The 18238-nt window shown below is 34.7% G+C and overlaps 1 protein-coding gene across 5 annotated transcripts in view; it reads left to right on the forward strand.

The window, feature by feature from the left end:
• Positions 1 to 18238, forward strand: part of VPS50 (VPS50 subunit of EARP/GARPII complex) — a 132400-nt gene that overhangs the window by 21370 nt on the left and 92792 nt on the right. For all 5 annotated transcript variants that reach the window (XR_005023483.2, XR_005023484.2, XR_008998488.1 and 2 more), the window contains exons 3-9: positions 1443 to 1565; positions 3519 to 3590; positions 5660 to 5713; positions 6472 to 6542; positions 7192 to 7309; positions 7391 to 7426; positions 8268 to 8350. Coding sequence is in view for 1 of the 5 variants with exons in the window: in XM_036879228.2 (XP_036735123.1) it covers positions 1443 to 1565; positions 3519 to 3590; positions 5660 to 5713; positions 6472 to 6542; positions 7192 to 7309; positions 7391 to 7426; positions 8268 to 8350 (557 nt within the window). In the remaining 4 variants the exon portion in view is untranslated. The remainder of the gene's footprint in view (positions 1 to 1442; positions 1566 to 3518; positions 3591 to 5659; positions 5714 to 6471; positions 6543 to 7191; positions 7310 to 7390; positions 7427 to 8267; positions 8351 to 18238) is intronic.

Raw genomic sequence — 18238 nt, forward strand, 5'->3', positions numbered from 1 at the left:
TAGATAGGCTAGTTGGGAACTCTTCCACAGGTGGTGTGGGTTAAACCGGGTCTGTTCCTCATGCTGCTGTTGAGGGTGCCACACAGATTAGCATGTTGTAGGTAACCCCCAGGCAAATACAGCTGCTACTGTTTGGTGGCTGGATTTCTTACTGTACTCATAGTATCAGCTTGCATGCTAAATTGGTGATGGCTGTGTCTTTGATCTTTTTTGTTAATTTTATATTTTGGTACAAGAGAAACATTTTCTTTTCCATGCACTTTTAATTATGCAGGGTTGATTTTTATGACTTAGCTTTCTCGTTTTAAATCTAAACAGTTAGCTATTCTCTTGAATTTCAGATGTAGTACTCTAATGTTTTCATTTAGCTTGAATCTACTAAAAGGAGATACTTTTATAGTTAATAATTTTATACATTTAAAATATAAATTAAAGTCTGAAAGATATCTAAGCTAGGCTCTTTTTTTAAATGAAAACCATATGTCTCAATAAGATAAGCTTGAGTACCTGGAAAATGTTCTCGAACTGACCAGGTGATTTCTGTGAATCTAATTGGTGATGATTCATTAAGAATTTTTGTTCAGTATTATTTTAGTGACTAAAATTATTTTAAATAGTTTCTTTTTAAAGAAACTGTATGCTTAAATGTATGAGATTAATTTGAATAAAAAAAGAAAAACTAAATTGTTATGTCTATAATAATGTCTTCATTAACTAGTGCAGCAGGGAGTGGGTATCTGAATTACTAAAATTTCCCAGTTACCTGAAGGTTTATCCAATTATGCAGTGAAATTGCATAGGATAAGGATGCTGACAGTAGGGGCAGGGATTTAGCAGTCATGCTGTTTTTTTTTTTTTAGTTGTATAAACCCATAGAAACCCCATTCTGTATCATTAAAAAGAAAACATTTTATCAAATACAGAGCTTTAGGTTCATAATCAGATCATTAATTGCAGTATCAATATACATTGAAGGAAGCCTCAGAATTACAGAGGTAAAGTAGTGAACCTTTTCTGGAGCTATGTTTTGTAGATGAGCAGTGAGCTTTTGAGGAGAAGGATGTCTGCTCAAGTTCCAATAATCTATGGTGAGACAGATTTAGAATGTTGTTAAATGATGAAAATGTATATGTGTGTGCTATATAGGTATGATAAATTGTAGGTAGTCACTTTGTTTATTTTGTTTAAACATTTGAGTTCTCAACTACTAGTTGACACTCAAAGATATGAAAAAACCTGAATCTTCAGACTGGCGAATTTTTTTCTCCAGTAGATGAGTACTTTTTTTTAACATTTGGCTATTCCTTAATTTTTCATGAACTTTCTCATTTTCTATGAGTTTGTCTCCTTCGTCAGAAAGATTCCCAGGAGATTTATGATTTTTTTAAGACAGAAGTATAACAGTTTCAAATACTGTAATTGTGATTTTTTTTTCTTTAAAGGAGGAATTCCGAGAACTTCGAGAACAGCCTAGTGACCCTCAAGCTGAACAAGAACTAATTAATAGTATTGAACAAGTATATTTTTCTTCGGACTCATTTGATATTGTTAAATATGAGCTGGAGGTAAAAAAAAAAATTCATTAAAACCTATTTAAAGCCTGTTTTGTTTAGTGACTGGATTTGTGAGTGACATTTGAATGCTGTTTAGAGGAGTTACATTTTTTGATACCAGGACTGGTCTGTGATGACCATATTGTGATTTAATGAGCTGTCAGCATCGTTTAAAGATGAAGTTATTTTTAAAAATGTAAAATTAAGTACAACTATAAAATACAGTCCAGGAAACATTTCTATATTTTTAGTTTTTAACTGTTAGCATGCAGTATGTTCGAATGCTGCCTCTATCTTATTTTGTTTATTTATTTTTTTTGAGAGGGCATCTCTCATATTTATTGATCAAATGGTTGTTAACAACAATAAAATTCTGTATAGGGGACTCAATGCACAATCCTTAATCAACCCCAAGCCTAATTCTCAACAGTCTCCAATCTTCTGAAACACAACGAACAAGTTGTTACATGGTGAACAAGTTCTTACATAGTGAATAAGTTCTTACATGGTGAACAGTGCAAGGGCAGTCATCACAGAAACTTTCAGTTTTGATCACGCATCATGAACTATAAACAAGTCAGATATGATTATTCATTTGATTTTTATACTTGATTTATATGTGAATCCCACATTTCTCCCTTATTATTTATTTATTTATTTTTTAATAAAATGCTGAATAGATGCAAGATAAAGGTAGAAAACATAGTTTAGTGCTGTAAGAGAGCAAATGTAGATTATCAGGTCTGTGCCTGTAGACTAAGTATTAATCCAAGCTAGACAAGGGCAACAAAACATCCACAGATGCAGATTTCTCTCAAAACGGGGGGGTGAGGTTCTAAGCCTCACCTCTGTTGATCCCCAATTTCTCACCTGATGGCCCCCCTGCGACTGTGCCTGTCTTAGGTTGTTCCTCCCTTGAGGAATCTTACCCGTCTGGCTAACCAGTCATCTTCCAGGGCCATACAGGGAAATGTAAAGTTGGTAAGTGAGAGAGAAGCCTTATTGTTTGAAATGGTTAGCTTTTTACTTCTTTGCATATTTACGCCCTGTGGCTTCTATGCCCAGCATTTGTCTTGAGGTATCTTTACCACTTGGAAAAATTATGATACTCAGTAATTTTTGATATGTGCCTCTTATCTTATTTTATATATTTGGAAAAGCTCAGATTTTTAATCATGAATGCATATTTACATAATTGTTTAGTCATGATAAATACCTTCATGCCATAATGTTTACAACACAGGCATTTTAAATTTAAGGAAATTCAAAAAAAGTTAGAATAGTGAAATACGGTTTTAGATGAAACCAAAAACTATATGCGTGTATACTTTATATACAAAGTCAGTCCCCAACTCACTCCGAAGTTTCATCAGTCATTTGACTGAGATTTGGAGTCTGTTTTGGTGTTTCTCATCCACACAGTGGTGTGCGTTTTTGTTAGTTTCCCATACTACTCTCCCAAAGCTGATGTATGATCTAGGATGTACTGCAATAGCTGTCACTCTCACACTGTAGTGCTTAGTTACCATTCATAGTATTTCACAGGGGAAATATGTTTTGAGTTCTGTCATAGACACGTAGGGATCTACCTATGGCTGGTAGAGTGTGGGATTAAGGTTAGGGACTTGCTTACTTTTTCCTGTGACAGGTCGTGGAAGCAGTGTCTCTCAGCCTAGGGGCCAGGGGTCCTAGGAGTGGGTTTTCCTGGGGGTGGGAGGCAGCAGCAGAGACAGTAGGCTGGGTGAAGGATGAAACTGGAGCACCGGAGGGTTGGGTAACAAAGATATGCAAGCTTTTCTGTTTGGAGTATTGTGGGGGAAGTGGGGAGGATAGGAGGAATGGCTGGGAATGGGATGTGACACTGTTTCATATGCACAGATTGTACTTCATAAGTCAGAGGTGTTCAGGTAAATGAAGCCAAATTAAACAATTTATTTTTTACTGTTTGTTTATGGATTTGTTTAGAAGCTCCCTCCTGTTCTCAGTTTGCAAGAATTAGAGGAGTACCGAGACAAATTGAAACAACAGCAAGCAGCAGTAAGTAAAAAACACATTACTATTGTACAAAACTATAAATGAAATACAGAGGAGAGGTATAATATTTGCAGATTATATGGTTTAATAACACAGTAAATAAATCTCATTGTTTGACTCAAATGTATAATGATACATTTATATTAAAATCTAATGCCTATTCAGTTTCCCTCACATTACTTTGATTGATTTGTTTCTAAAACTTGAGTTCTTTCTCTAGTATTGTAACTGTGATCAAAGAATTTTGAGTTTTTTCTCAGATTACTAAGCACCTTTTGACTCTTTGTCATGCATGCATGACTTCCCTATGCATAGTTTTGTCGTGGAGTTTTCTTATCTCAGAATAAAGGCCCCCACTTCTAGTTGAAATAGGTACAAAGAAAATACAGGGATAAGTTGCAGAAAGTCAGCATTGTAGTTACTATTTAATTGTGTGACATTGGGCAAGTCACTTAACCTTACTAAATCTCTTCTTTTATCTGTGAAGTGATGGGTTAGGCCTATATTTTCTCTTGTGCTGAAAAAATCTGTATTTTCCCCCATATGGCTTAACTCCTTTAATAAAACTCAGACTATACTATAAAAGATTAAATAATGGTAGTATATAGTTTAAAAAATTTTTTAATACTAAAGGAGCAATAGTAATAAATTTATCTTTATGAATTTAGGATATGATTTTTAATAATAAATCTGACAAATAAAGGAAGATAACATTTCTCTTTCTTTTGTGTTACATTCAGAGGTCTCAGTGGGTGCTGGGATCTCCCTGGGGGTAGCAGTGGTAGTGTAGGGAAAGAATTTGAGCACTGGAGGTTTTGTAGAAAAAAATATGTTGTGCTTTTAGACAATTAGATTTCAGTGGATGGTGGCATCTTTTGCCTTCTTTTGGTTTCAGCATGTTTAAGTGTGTACTCTTCCGTATACCTTATGGGGTAATGTTCTTTTGGGAATGAGCCCCATCACAAGGGCCGTGTAGGAGAGTGACTTTTGGAATTTGATAAACCTGGGCTTGAATCCTGGCCTTGCCACTTCCTAACTGTGGGACTATAGGTGAGTTACTACTATGTTTAAGATTACTCCTCTGAAAAATGAGGAAGCATGTGACCCATTTCAATAGATTATGGGGAGTACTCATTGAGATGATATAGGAAAGGCACTTAGTACAGTGCCTGACACAGTGCACTCTAACAATAAATAACTACATTGTCTATTTTTTTTTTTAACCCAATTTGGTAAAAGTAGGTGGGTTCTGTGTGGGTACATTTATACAAATTCATGTCTGTAAATCTGTACAAATTCAAAGCAAATGAAGAAAACATGAAAGGGCTGATGCAGTAGTTGAAAACATGTATGTTTTGTTCTCAGCTGTCCAGGGAAAGGGGAGCCAGTTGTGTTTCTTGAGTAGACATTTACTAAATACCTTCAATGTGCATGCTTTGTGCTAGACAAGGTACTGCTGTAGTGTAGTCTGGCAGGGGCCCTTGAAATTGTGAAATAAGAGCCTTATGTTAACAATTATTGTATGTAATTCTGACTTGCATACATTAACATTATCCATGGACTTGACCAAGAAGACCTTAGGTATCTTCATACCATTCCAAAAAAATGCATGTTCTCAATTTTTTAGCAGTAGAGGACCAAAGTTCTTGAGGTACAAAGGATCTAAAGAGTACAAGGGTGTTCTCAATTGCCCAAATATTGTCTCCATAAATTCAATAGGTTAAACATTTATTTATCATAACAAGCTCATCTTTTTTCAAGCAAATCTAGTATCCTTAAAGATGTTACATTCTTATGCATGTTGGGTTAAGTCAGATAATGATACTCATTATCAATGGTAATAATGACCATTTATTTAGTGTCTGTGAAGGACCAAGTACTGTGCCCTGTGCTGTACCTCTTTTATTAATTTCATAGTCCAGAGAAATGTGTGTGACCATAGCACGCCAGTATCTGCTGTAGAAGTTACTGGGAAGACCGAGGGAACACATTTGCAAAAATGTTAAATATAAAATGTAATAAGCACAAGGCTTTTTCTTTTACTTCTTTTGTATGATTGCATGTTGTTACAGGTCTCAAAAAAAGTTGCAGATTTAATCCTTGAAAAACAGCCTGCTTATGTAAAGGTAGGTTAATATTTGTTATTTTTAATAGTAAAATTTTAAAATTGTTTGAGTGACTTACACTTGAAACTGTTGAATTATTTTATTCTTTTGTCTATCATTCTGTAGCAACATTGACTCTGGGATTGTGTGTGTATGTTTCTCTCTCATTTTGGGGGGAATTTACCAATCTCAAAAAGTGCAAGAGTGTACAACTGATTTCGAAGTAATCTCTTTGGTTTTCCAAGCTTTAGAAGTGTCAGTGAAAATTGCTTCTTAAGTACATTGTAACACAATGGCCTCTCAATGGCATTGTAACAATCTGTCCTTTTATCAGAAAATCAGACTTCACAATCCACTAAAATACCTACCAGTGTTCAAATGAAGACATCTATTGTCAAAGCATCTTAGCAAACAGATCATATTTGTTGTATCCTTGATTACCATGTGTGAAGTTGGATAGAAACATTTAAGTGGATTTATTATTAGTATTTGTTCCTGTACAAAGTAGGTTGGGTCTAGATTTCCTTATACATGGTACTAACTAAATATTTTGTCATATGTTTATGAAAATCAGTTGAAAGTGGTCATTTTAAATAGTTCTGTGAAAAACGCACCAATCTGAATAAGATTCAGGTATTTTTGTTGCTATTTTGTTTCCCAGGCAGGCTTTTCTTTGAAACCCACTAAAATTTTTATTGGAGTGCCATATGAATAGGAAAGAAATATGAATAGAAAAATACAATGCATCTAGCATTAACCTGTACCTTATCTTCCCATAGGAACTTGAAAGAGTTACCTCATTACAGACAGGTCTTCAGTTAGCTGCTGTTATCTGCACAAATGGGAGGAGGTATTGCATTTGATGATATTTAAACATTTCAAGGAAAACTGTGAAACTATCATTGATAACTGATTTTTTTTATTATAACTGGTTTCTAGAATAACATTAACTGAACATACATTGTGATCTAAAATCTGCATTAAGATATGTGGGAAATGTCTATAAGTCTAGGTATAGCTTAAAAATATTAGTTTTTGTATTGCTTAGATTGGTGCTTTCCAAACTGTAATATGGTAAAGGACCAGTTTGTTTTTCTTTTCTAGTTTCCCACTCGTTACGGACGGTTACTTTTGTAAAATGCATAAAAATAAAATACTAGGAAAATGAAATGAAAAAAAACCCCCAAAACATACAAAATAGAGTCCCAGTTTTTCAATTATTAAGTCATCAAATGTAAAATTATCATGTCAACTTTTGCTGTGTCTTCAACGCTTTTTCTCAAGGACTGGTAAGAATTTGAGGACTGGCACCAGTCCACCCACGATGCTTTGAGTAATGCTGATTTAGACCGAGCCATTGAATAAATTTGGCATATAGTACTCATAATCCCTGATTTTAAGAGTAATCCAGCATACTATCTCATTAGTTGCCTAATTGTTCTGTGTGAATACTATTATTATACTAGAAAAATGTAACTATTTATTGTTCACTTTTGCAGACACTTGAATATTGCAAAGGAAGGTTTTACTCAAGCTAGTTTAGGCCTTCTTGCAAATCAAAGGAAACGTCAGTTGCTGATTGGACTTCTGAAATCTCTGAGAACTATAAAAACATTGGTATATACAGGTTACTTTGTAAAAATTGCAACTTAATTTTATGGTTGAAACAGATTTTACCTTTTGATTTTTGTTTTTCAGCAAAGAACAGATGTGCGCTTAAGTGAAATGCTGGAGGTAAGTTAACAAAGCTTGGAAATACGGTGATCCTGGTAATGTTAAATAGAAAAGCTATAGTGGAAAGAATTGAGATGTTTTTCTCAAATTGGTGTATCATATAGAGAGCATCTGTAGCAGGTGAAGGTACTTGCTCATGTGAAGGTTGTGTGTTTCCTCATAATACTTGAGCTCCTTTTGGGTAGGTACTTTGTCATCATCTCAGCATCCCTAATAGTTTGGATTGCATTTGTTGAATTCAGAGATGAGCATAGGAAAATTTTTAATGATTTTTCTGTGTAATCGCTGTGTTACTTCTAAACTTTTTCCACTAACATAGTGTTTTTAGAAATGCACATGAAAAATTCATTTGGCGTTAAACTACTGTTTAGATCATAAAAATATTCTGAGATTATTAATGAAAATTTCACATTTTTTCAGTTTTATTTAAAAATATTTAATGATTTCTTGATGGTAGAACTGTTGAATGTTGATTACACATAGAATGCCTACTGTTTTGGAACATTTTATAGAAACATTACTGAAAGAAAATGTTACCAGTTAAGGAACACCTTCCTTGCAAAGCAGCTTATAATTGTGTATAGGCTTTATCCACATGTCATGGTCTCAGAGGGATGTTACTGAGTACCTGAGGGAACACAGTATTTTTATTATGTATACATTCTAGGCTTGGAACTAGTTGCCTCTTTATATTTTATTATTTATCGTTGGTATTCTAACAAAGGGAATTGAAATTGTCTGGTTCTGTAGCTTTTGGTTAAGAGTATGAACAGAGATTCGTGTTTTTCAGGGGCCTTAAGAAAAATGCTCCCTGACTAATGACTTCTGTTGTTATCTCAAGGAGGAAGATTATCCAGGAGCTATTCAGTTGTGCTTGGAATGTCAGAAAGCTGCCAGTACTTTTAAGCATTACAGTTGCATAAGGTAAGGTAATACGAAAATTTTAAAGCTGACTGTATTGTCAGATTTTGATGTAGGAGTTGTATAACATACAATGTAATAAACATGGAAAGTTAATATTAAGTGCTATGTTCTAGTTTAGTATTCTTGTTCATAAATGGGCAGTACACTAAAATTATGAATAGCAATCTTCAGGTGTAGAAGATCAGGTAGATACCTTTTAATTCTATCCTTCTCCCCTCTTTGCAACTTTCTTCCCCTATTATCTCCAATCTTGTTGATTTCATTTTTATTGAGTAGCAGAGAAGAATGAATTTGTTCACACCTCCATTGCATCTCTTGGGAATTCTTCCTCCTTCACTTTGCCCACCTCATAAATATTGAGAATGTTATTGCAGGTTGTTTTTCAGATCCAGGTGGTTCGGGGGCTTGCCGCATGATAAGAATTCTTTTGGAAAGTTTAAGTGTGATTTCATTTTGTGTAATCATCATCATTGTGATATTTAAGTGATTGTGTATTTAGTGTGCTGCATCTTTTGTTTAGTTATTTAGAAAATATACAATGTAATAATGGCTGTTGCATCCTTTGCTGTTAGTTTTAACTTTATTAATGGATTTTTGGCCTGCTTAAAATGAAGGTCTTGCTTTCCTGGGGTCGTGCCTTGGAGAGTCTCTAATTCCCAGGGGTGATTTCCATCATTCCTCTAAAACCACCACAAATAAACGTACAATCTAAGTAAAATAGCATGCTTGCCAAGCAAACCCACTTTCAAATGAAATTCATATCCACCCTTGAATACAGTTCTTGAGTCTCTCCTGAATGGAAGTCCTGGCAGTCAGTAAGCATGATGCACTGGTGTATGTTTTGATTGCTAGTATCTGCAAACTGATAGTATTATGGTAGACCAAAATGTTGATACAGCTTTGAGTTGAATTTTTGCTTTTCATATACTCTCATATCATAGGTCCCTGCTGGGTGAGGGCTAGATATTTCCTTTCTGACGATACTATTTAAATATTTATGGTATTTTTTCTTTAGAATCATTCATATTTTGAAACAACACACTTTTCATTTGATTAGGGAATGCATAGTTCTAGGATAGTACCAGTGGCATTTTGGTTTTATCCATTTTGATACTGATTAACTGTCACTATTATGTCAACTTGATTATATCATTTACACTTTTTAAATTGAGTGAGTGGAGAATTAGCTCTAGTATGTTGAATATATTTAAAAATTTTTAACAATGTCTTCTAGGTCCAGAAAAAAACATGGTACACATTTAGTTCATCTTGTGGTGATAAATTTGTTATAGTGAGAACAGCTTACTTATGATTGGGTAACATAATTCAGGCAGTTATGTATTTCCTGAGTGCTTATTGCATGCCAGGTGCTTTGCTTTGGAATTGGCTATATAGTGATGATTACAGACAGTGCGGTCAGTATAATCCCTGGTTTTCTAGAGTTACATAGTCTTTCTGAGAAGGGCTTGGATTGAAGAAGGCACAAGTGGGTTGTGCCCTTAGGGAGAAGGAAGTTGAGCATACATGGAAGCAGTAGATGTTACTCTCCTTAGGGCATCAAGACTAAGGAGGACCTGAAGGAGGAGCAGCAGGGGTTAGCTAAGCCACGATATGAGGGGTAGTAGATGGAAGACTACGGGTGTCATGGTGAAATGAAGTCTTTGCAGAGATGCCAAGCAAAATGAGGACTAAAAATATCTATCTCTTGGATTTATAGTAACAAATCATAGTTGACCTTTTGGGACAGATTCGTTGAAGTGTTAGGTAGGGTGAGGAAATTTTATAAAAGAGGAGAGATGTAGAATTGAGGGGGAAACCTGAATATTTGAAAATCTATAAGAAAGAGGGAGGAGTAGAAAATAGAGAACATAATAAAGTAAGGCTTTGCAGGGATTATAGCAGAGATTGACTTTGCAAAGGTCACCATCTATTTTAATAGGAAAGAATGGTCGTGGAAATTTGACGGCAGGAAATTGAGGGAGCAGGTGACATATGTTGACACTTTATTTTTTCCATAATGAAAAATTTCATTTTAGCTTGCTAAAGTAAATACCTTACTTGATGAGAGTTAACTATAAAAAAGTGTTTTTAAAATAAATTATTTTTGCGCTTTTTAAAGTTAGCATGAAGTGGCTTCTAGTACTTTTTCATTAATGTAATAGTGACATGTGGAGGAGGTGTGACTGCAGTTGCCTGACCTGACGAAATATTTGAAATTTAAAAGATCTGTAATGGTGATTTAAAGTAGTGTTTTATTTTAGGTAACACACACTAAGAAGCATGCTGTGTTTAGATAGGTGAGTCATGCATGTAATGATAAGAAAAGTTTGTTTTATTCTCTGAAAATAGGTAAAAATACATGCACAAATATGTTAAAATGTCCCAAGGAATTCATTGTAATGGGATTTTGCCTTAGGTTTTCTGGAAAGCTGTTAGAATTGTGTTTTTACTTTGGTGATTTAGTAACAACGTTAGGGTGGCTGAAGAGCAGAGATACAAGTTGGAAATTGTTTGGGGTGGTAACAGCCCCTGCACCAGCAGTTCTCCCTGCATACCAGCACACTGATTGTCATTCATCCTGCCTGTCCCAAGCCCGTATTCCCTTCACCCCTTCTTTTACCCTTTTCCTAGTTGAGAGAGCTTGAGAAGTTTGTTAACTTCTTGTAGTAAGATAACGTGATGTGGGATATAGCGATAGAATTAGTTGATATGTGGGACAGGTTGAGTCTGTAAAAGTGAAAGGAATTATATTCTGGGATTTTATTCTGACTTCTTTTATTTTTGTCTATTAATTAGATGTACTTTTTCATCCTACACATTTATTTTTTTTTCTTTTCTTTTTCTTCTGGTCTTCTGAACACAATATTGAACCTGTTTTTGAACTTCATAGTTGGGTCTATTCAAATGTGATTCATCAACACTTGAAAAATTCATTTAGTTTACCTGGAGCTATGGAATTTAGCCAATGGCAAGGTTTGATCTTTGCTTGGATATGAGTGAATCAGAGTGAAAAATCATTTGACACTCTGAAAATCATAGGAATAATAATTAATTTCCAACCGAATTTACACTCTTATTTTCTTTAACATTTAAATTTATTTTAACTTCTGTTGATGACTAGAGAATCATGAAATACAGTCCCTGTAGACATGTCTTGAAGAAAACCACCCCATGATACAGAGCATTTCCAGATTCTGGTGTGATTTTTTTTTTTTTTTTTGTAATTGTAGGTAAGTTCATATGCACAGTGTGCCTGCTTGTCCAGTTCTTAATTTTTTCTTGGTAGAATGTATGTTTCTCTTTCCTTTCCTTTCCTAGTCATATCACTTCTTTATTGGAAATAAGGTTTTGGTAGAGGGCAGAGACCTTGTCTTAGGAATATATTCATGGAACAACTGAGGGCTGACTCTTATGATTCTGAAAGTAGAAAAAACAGAATTCACATATTTGCTTCTGCATAAAGAGTTGCTGTCTGTATACTTGGTAGTTTTCAGGTTATGTGACTGTGTAGTTGAATGCATGAAGTATCAAGTAATATGATGTGCCCAGCTGATTGGAAACTAAAGAAAACTGGTACTTCTTCAGTACCTTGTATCTTCCTTGAGATGTGTACGACAACATCTTTAATAAAAGATACTGTAACACCAGTTTTGCTCAGTTTTATAACTCACAGGGAACATTTTTACATTATTTGACATTTCTTGAGTTGATTGACAGTCATATAATTGGGATTTATTGACTGGGAATAAGAATCAGAGTGTGTTTATATTAAAGTACATCTGTGAATGATGCATTTAATTTCTTTTTCACCTGAAATTTATCAAAATTAGTTTCAAGAAAAGTTATTTTTAAAAGTCAAAACTGCTTTATTGTTTATTTCATTTGAAAAAAAACGTCTTGAGGGAAGCTGAGAGCATTCTGAACTATGCACTGTGAAAAGTTTGTGTACCATCAGAACCAGTATGTTCATTACTGGACCTTAGCATAAATGCATTGAGTTTCTCCTAATCTTTAAAATAAACTTTTATTTTTTTTCCCTCAGAATATGATCCTGACAGTTGAATGAAAATTGTGGGTTTTAGAACTTCTTTAAATTATAGAGCAATGAACACATCTTTTAGGTATAATTACTGCAGTACTAGTAACTCCTCTTCCCCTATTGCCCTGATTCCTCTCCAGCAAGATAATATTTGCTTTCTATTCCCCTAGGCTCAGGCAAGGGGAACTCTGGAATCCTGCTGGGGGGCAATGTTCTAGCAGGGAGTGGTTCTGCTGGGTCTCTAGTCCAGCCAGCTAGACCCATTCATAGATTCAGAGTCCTTGTTGCTGGATTTGCTTGGGCCAAGTTACTGATACCATGCTATTTGAATACTGTCTGCACTCCTTATCTGTTATTATTTATTTTTCCCCTATCTGTTATTTTAACTTATTTTCCTCTCCCCAAAACTGTGCCATACCATTTAAAGTGATGTTAAGTAAAATCTACAAATGGCAAAAACATATTTGAACAAAGTGTCTTAAACGAAAGGTAAAGGTTCTTTGTTCTGCCCAACCCAGCATTCCTGTTCCTACTCCCTGGAGTAAACCACTTTTACATCTTATTAATTTTTTCCTAGTAGATCTCATTGTAATTTAAAGTATTACATTAAAATATCTTTTTCCTGACTTATTGCCTTAGATAGTTGTTGATGCTCTGTTTATTCCCTGTAACAAAATACCAATAAGAGATAGGATTCGGTATACTTTGCTTCTCTTCCTTTCCTCATCTTCCAGGTTTTGTTAGTGAAACTTTAATAAACTTATTTTTACTTGATCAAGTTTACCACGTTTATATTCTTTTTACAACTATAATTAAATCTGTTGTTTTTTAGTAGGTTACTTCTAAAAAAAAATTAGCCTAATAGAAATCATATTGACTGTGTTATATAAATATTACTATCTGCAGAACTAAGTAGAATGACTGGACTTTTAGGATACGTAATCTTTTGTCTCTAAATAAACATCAGAATCCAATAGTATTTTTTTCTTTTGGACATTTTTCATTTTTTTAGGCCCTACTCAGCTGCTGTCATTTCCTTATTATATTCCTTTTTTATATATTCTCTTGTCTTGTTACAGTTACCTCTCTGAAAAATTTTTTTTGATAGAGGATGCATGTAGAGGTAAAATTTCAGATTTTGAGGTGATCTTAATTTAGTCTATACAGAGTCATGTGTTATACATGTTCTCATTCCAGTATAAATGGTGTATTCCCTTTAGAAATTTTGGGATTTTCCTCTTTTTACTTGATGTTCTAAAATTTCATCAGTCATCCAGAAAAGTAATCTGTGTAGAAGTCTTTACTCCTAGATAATTAAGAATGAAGTATTATTTAATGCTTATCTGCACAAGATGCTATGTTACTTAACAATTCCCAGAGCTTTTGAAATGTATTTGTTCTCTAGGGGTTTATAATAGACAGTTAACAGGCAGGACAGCAGGATAATATGCCAGTGAAGAGCACAGAGTGCACAAACAGAAGAATATTGGAGGTGTTCATGCTGTGAACGGCTCACTTCTTACAACCCTGCAGGAGTGAGAAATACTGACATTTGCAGGAGTGGGAGTAGAAGCTAGGCACTGTTAGCCAAGGCAGCACTAACCTCACAGTACTTTAAAATTAGGTTTTGATTAGATTTTTCTCACTAAAGCTTTATTTTTTAGCTTTTAAAAATTGAATCATGATGCCGGCTGATGGTTATGCTAATACTTCAGATTTTTTGGCCTTCAATATGTGTCAGCACTATACAAATCATTTTCCTTTCTTTTCCGTTTCTTATTTGGTATTCACAGAATAGTCCTCAGAGATGTTGCTATTTGTCCCTATTTTATAGATGAGGAAATTGATGCTTTGTAAAATGTGTAGTGGAGCAAGGATTTAAAGTTGGCTATGTTGGAATACAGAGCTTGTTGCTTTTAACCACTTAATGGAGTAGCTGTTACAGTGGAAGCTTATGGTTAGGAGGCCAGTTTTTACTCTGCAACTTTAGCTGAGTGTATACTTAATAGAGTTAGTTGTATTTTTTTCCTAAGCCTTTTTTTGCCAGTTGTGTTTGTTACTGTATATATGTTGTTTAAGTAAGTAAATTAATGAAGTGACACAGTTTTTGAAAGTAAATTGAATGCATTGGAAAAACAAAACATACTGTTAAGAGTAAATTTCCTTTTGAATTTGTTGTAGATAAGACAAATCATAAAAATTGGGGGATATGAGGTAACTAAATGTGATTTGGATTGTTTTACATTTGTAAGTTTCTACTTCATCTTAAGAGAAACTTAAACTTGAAATTACAATTTATTTGTGCTTTGGCTCATATGAGACTAAGGAGTTAAAACTCCAACCAAATGAAAAGATGTCTGCTCTAAATAAAAAAATGAGTGAATGAAGTACATTTGTACAATTTTAGTTTAAAAAAATCAATACACAGGTAGACACACATATATAAATAATCCTGTTTTTAACAGATCAGTTGACCAATGAAAAGGTCTTCTGCTGAACTCTAGCTAGCACAGGGTCGGCAAACTTTGTTTTTAAAGGTCCAGATAATAAATATTTTAAGGTTTGCTGTCTCTGTTACAACTATTCAGTCCTGTCCTTGTACACTGGAAGCAACCATAGATGATATGTAAGAAAATTAATGTGGCTGTGTACTAAAAAAACTATTCAGTAACATAGGCTATTGGCTAGATTTGACTCCTGATGTGATCTTTCTCTCTTCCAGTTATAATTCGTTAAGTTTGGAGATGTTTTGAATTATCTTTAATATCCTTAGTAATGGATTCAGAGCTTTTTTTCTCTGTGGTGAAGGATTATGCTCTGGGTTAGGTCAGGGATTTCTGGACAGAGTGAGGACAGAAATCTGGGTAGATCGAAGTGATTTTAGGAGTCCTTTTACTGTTTGTGCGTGGCGGAAAGGATCCTGTGGACACTTCATGGTACCACAGGATTGTTGGTTTAGGTTCAGAGTGTTTAAAAATCAGGTTTTCTCTGAGGTTTTAAGAAATAAATCTTTGCCAGCTGTGAGTTGATTAAAACCCCTGAAAAAGACCTCTGATCTAAACAGACTGAAATTTCCAGGGGCCATGGATGTATAGTATGTAACTTGGAAGGGTAAATTTTACTTAGGTTTGTTCTAGAAGTTTTATCACTCTGTTGAACCATATGCACTGGTGTGATAGTTGGGTAACTGGTGTTCAACATATACTAGCATCTTGAAAATTTAGAGCTGGAAGCAGCCCTTCAGATCCAGCCCACTTGTCTAGGAAACTGATGCCCGGAGAAATTAAGAGACTTGACTGAAGCCACATGGTTCACTGGTAACACACCAGGGAAAGATCACTGAGATGCTAATTACATCCCTGCCATCTTGTCTTTCAGTATGGTCAAATTTGTGCAAAATTTTGATTTATATGTGACCTTCCTAGGATTCATTTTGTGAGTGTGTTTGCCCTAGATCATCTGTATAAAAGAACACCATTAATTATTTATGGATATGCTGTCTTTAATGTTTTCTGTAGTGATGGTAAAAGTGCCCCCAAAACTGTTCCATTCATTCCATTCAGCTTGCAAATAGCCTTTAATGGCTTTTAGTCTTCTGTCTTAGAAGAAGACAGAATTCTACTTTTTTTTTTTTGTCATAATGTTAACTTTTATTTATCCAAATGTTTACAAATAGATCCTTTTAACATTGATTAATTGATTGAAATGATTTGAATTCATGTTTCTAAATGATGGCTGAGGATTTCTCTAAAGGCTATATAGTTAATATGTCCACTCTTTAATCACATAATTTTTATTATGTATTTTTAATTAGTAATAAATTGTTGTTAAATTGCAGTTACAGATTTTGAAAGCATTTTTAATAAACCAAAATGTTTGGTTTATGGATTTCATATTTAAAATCTTCTACATACTATTTAGCTTACCATGTTTGCATTAACTCTTAATACAAAGGATATAGAATTATTTTCCCAATAAATGACAGAAGCAATAGAAAGTGTAGATGTATGATAACTTTATAAATAAACACTAATGACCCTCCTTTTTTTCATCTGGGAAGCTGAAGAAATCATTATCTCACCTATGAATTGAGTTTCAATATATTTGTTTCTTTTTCCTCCAAACTCAAACTATTCCCTGAAAAAAACATGTTTACCAATTCTGACCTGCTTACTATTCCAGGTATTCATGCTTCTCCATATCTGTGTCTCACCTTCAGCCTTAGGTGAACTTCTCAGCCCCATATGGTAGAGGAGTAAAACTAGTTTTAGCTTTGCTTATCTCTGTTTTCTTCTTGCTAAGGCACCTGTAGACTCAGTCTAGTGAGGTTCTTTTTTGTCTAAAACAGTCTCCTTTTTTTCTGTCTCTATAGTTTTATTTATTGAGGTAGAGAATTGGTGTTAAAGGAATGATGGTAAAATTTTGCCATTTTTGTTTGAATTGCAGTTTTGACTCAGCAGATACTTATTACCTGCTCTGAGTCAGGCAGTGGGTTTAGTTAGTCCTGGGGAGTCACTGGGGTATAAGACACAGTCTCTCTTGAGAGTAACAGTCACAGATATTCCTTACTCTCATACAGGATGCTATAAACAGAGCATTGTGAAAATTAGGGGCAGAATCAGCAGGGAAAGACTTCCCAGAAGAGGTGACATTCAGGTTGGGCCTGGCAAGGTAAATGGGAAAAGGAGATGGTATGTTGAAGTTACTGTGAACATTATATTGCAAGAACAGAGGGTGTGGAAGTCTGGGATTTGTTTGGGGAATTTGCACATAGTCCATATGACTAAAATATAGATGCTTAATATGAGTGGAAATAATTTTGCATGTCAGTTATCCCTTTCCAATTTGGGGCTTTGCCTTGGTTTAATATGCCACCAAAGGTTTTAAAGCAGTGGATTAATGAGACTTTATTACTGCTTTGTTTGGAAGATGCAAACTCAGATATTTTGAGGGATCAGGCAGGTAACGTATTTGTGAAGCTGCCAAATGTAAGGTAGCAGGAAATGGTTGGGCCCATAGGACTGATTAGGCCTTGCCTAAAACCTTTCTCATACAAGAACACTGTGTCTGCCAAGTCAAACAGAATAGTGACCAAATCCAGCCTGAAGTTAGACCCCCTGTGCTGAGCTATTCCTGAAAACTTTTTGGAGGCAGTTATACAATGTTCCATATTCAGTAGGTTGATGGGGTTTATCAAATAAATGGATGGATTGAAGGATAGGATGTGTGTGTTGTGTGCAAGAGATTCATTAGAAGGCTATTCAGATAATTCAAGCAAAAGGTGATAATGCTTAAAACACAAAATTGAGAAAGGAGAGCATAGGTGGATGTGAGAAATACTGAAATAGTGGTAGAATCAACAGGATTTGATTATACTAGTTACATAAGATGAGAGGGAAGAATTAAAATAGACGTTTTGATATTTTCAGCTTGGATTGAATGGGTGGTGAAGATATGAATCAAAAGAGAGTACTTTGATAGCTCAGTTGGTAGAGAGGATAGCTGTAGATGTGGAGACTAGGCATCCTTACATTGCTGGTTTGAGTTGAGCTTGAATCAAAAGAACATGGGAGAAGGAACAATTCTGGGAGAAGATACTAGTGTGTTTTAATGGGGGGGGGTAGGATGACGAATTATTTAATTATTTCTAAGCACTAAGGTATATCATAGCTGTTCTTTTTGGGGAGTCTCTAGCTTTCATTCTTATTTTCATTCATTCATTCACTTATTATTTTTTGGCCAGAATTTGTTCCAGAATAATTTTTTTAGGGAAAATCTCAGTCCTGCCTTAAAGTATTCCCTTCACCTGTATCTGTGGGCTGCGGCTGTTTTTCAGGCATAAATCCTGG

Source organism: Manis pentadactyla, chromosome 7 (assembly GCF_030020395.1).
Source record: "Manis pentadactyla isolate mManPen7 chromosome 7, mManPen7.hap1, whole genome shotgun sequence".
Lineage (NCBI taxonomy): Eukaryota > Metazoa > Chordata > Mammalia > Pholidota > Manidae > Manis > Manis pentadactyla.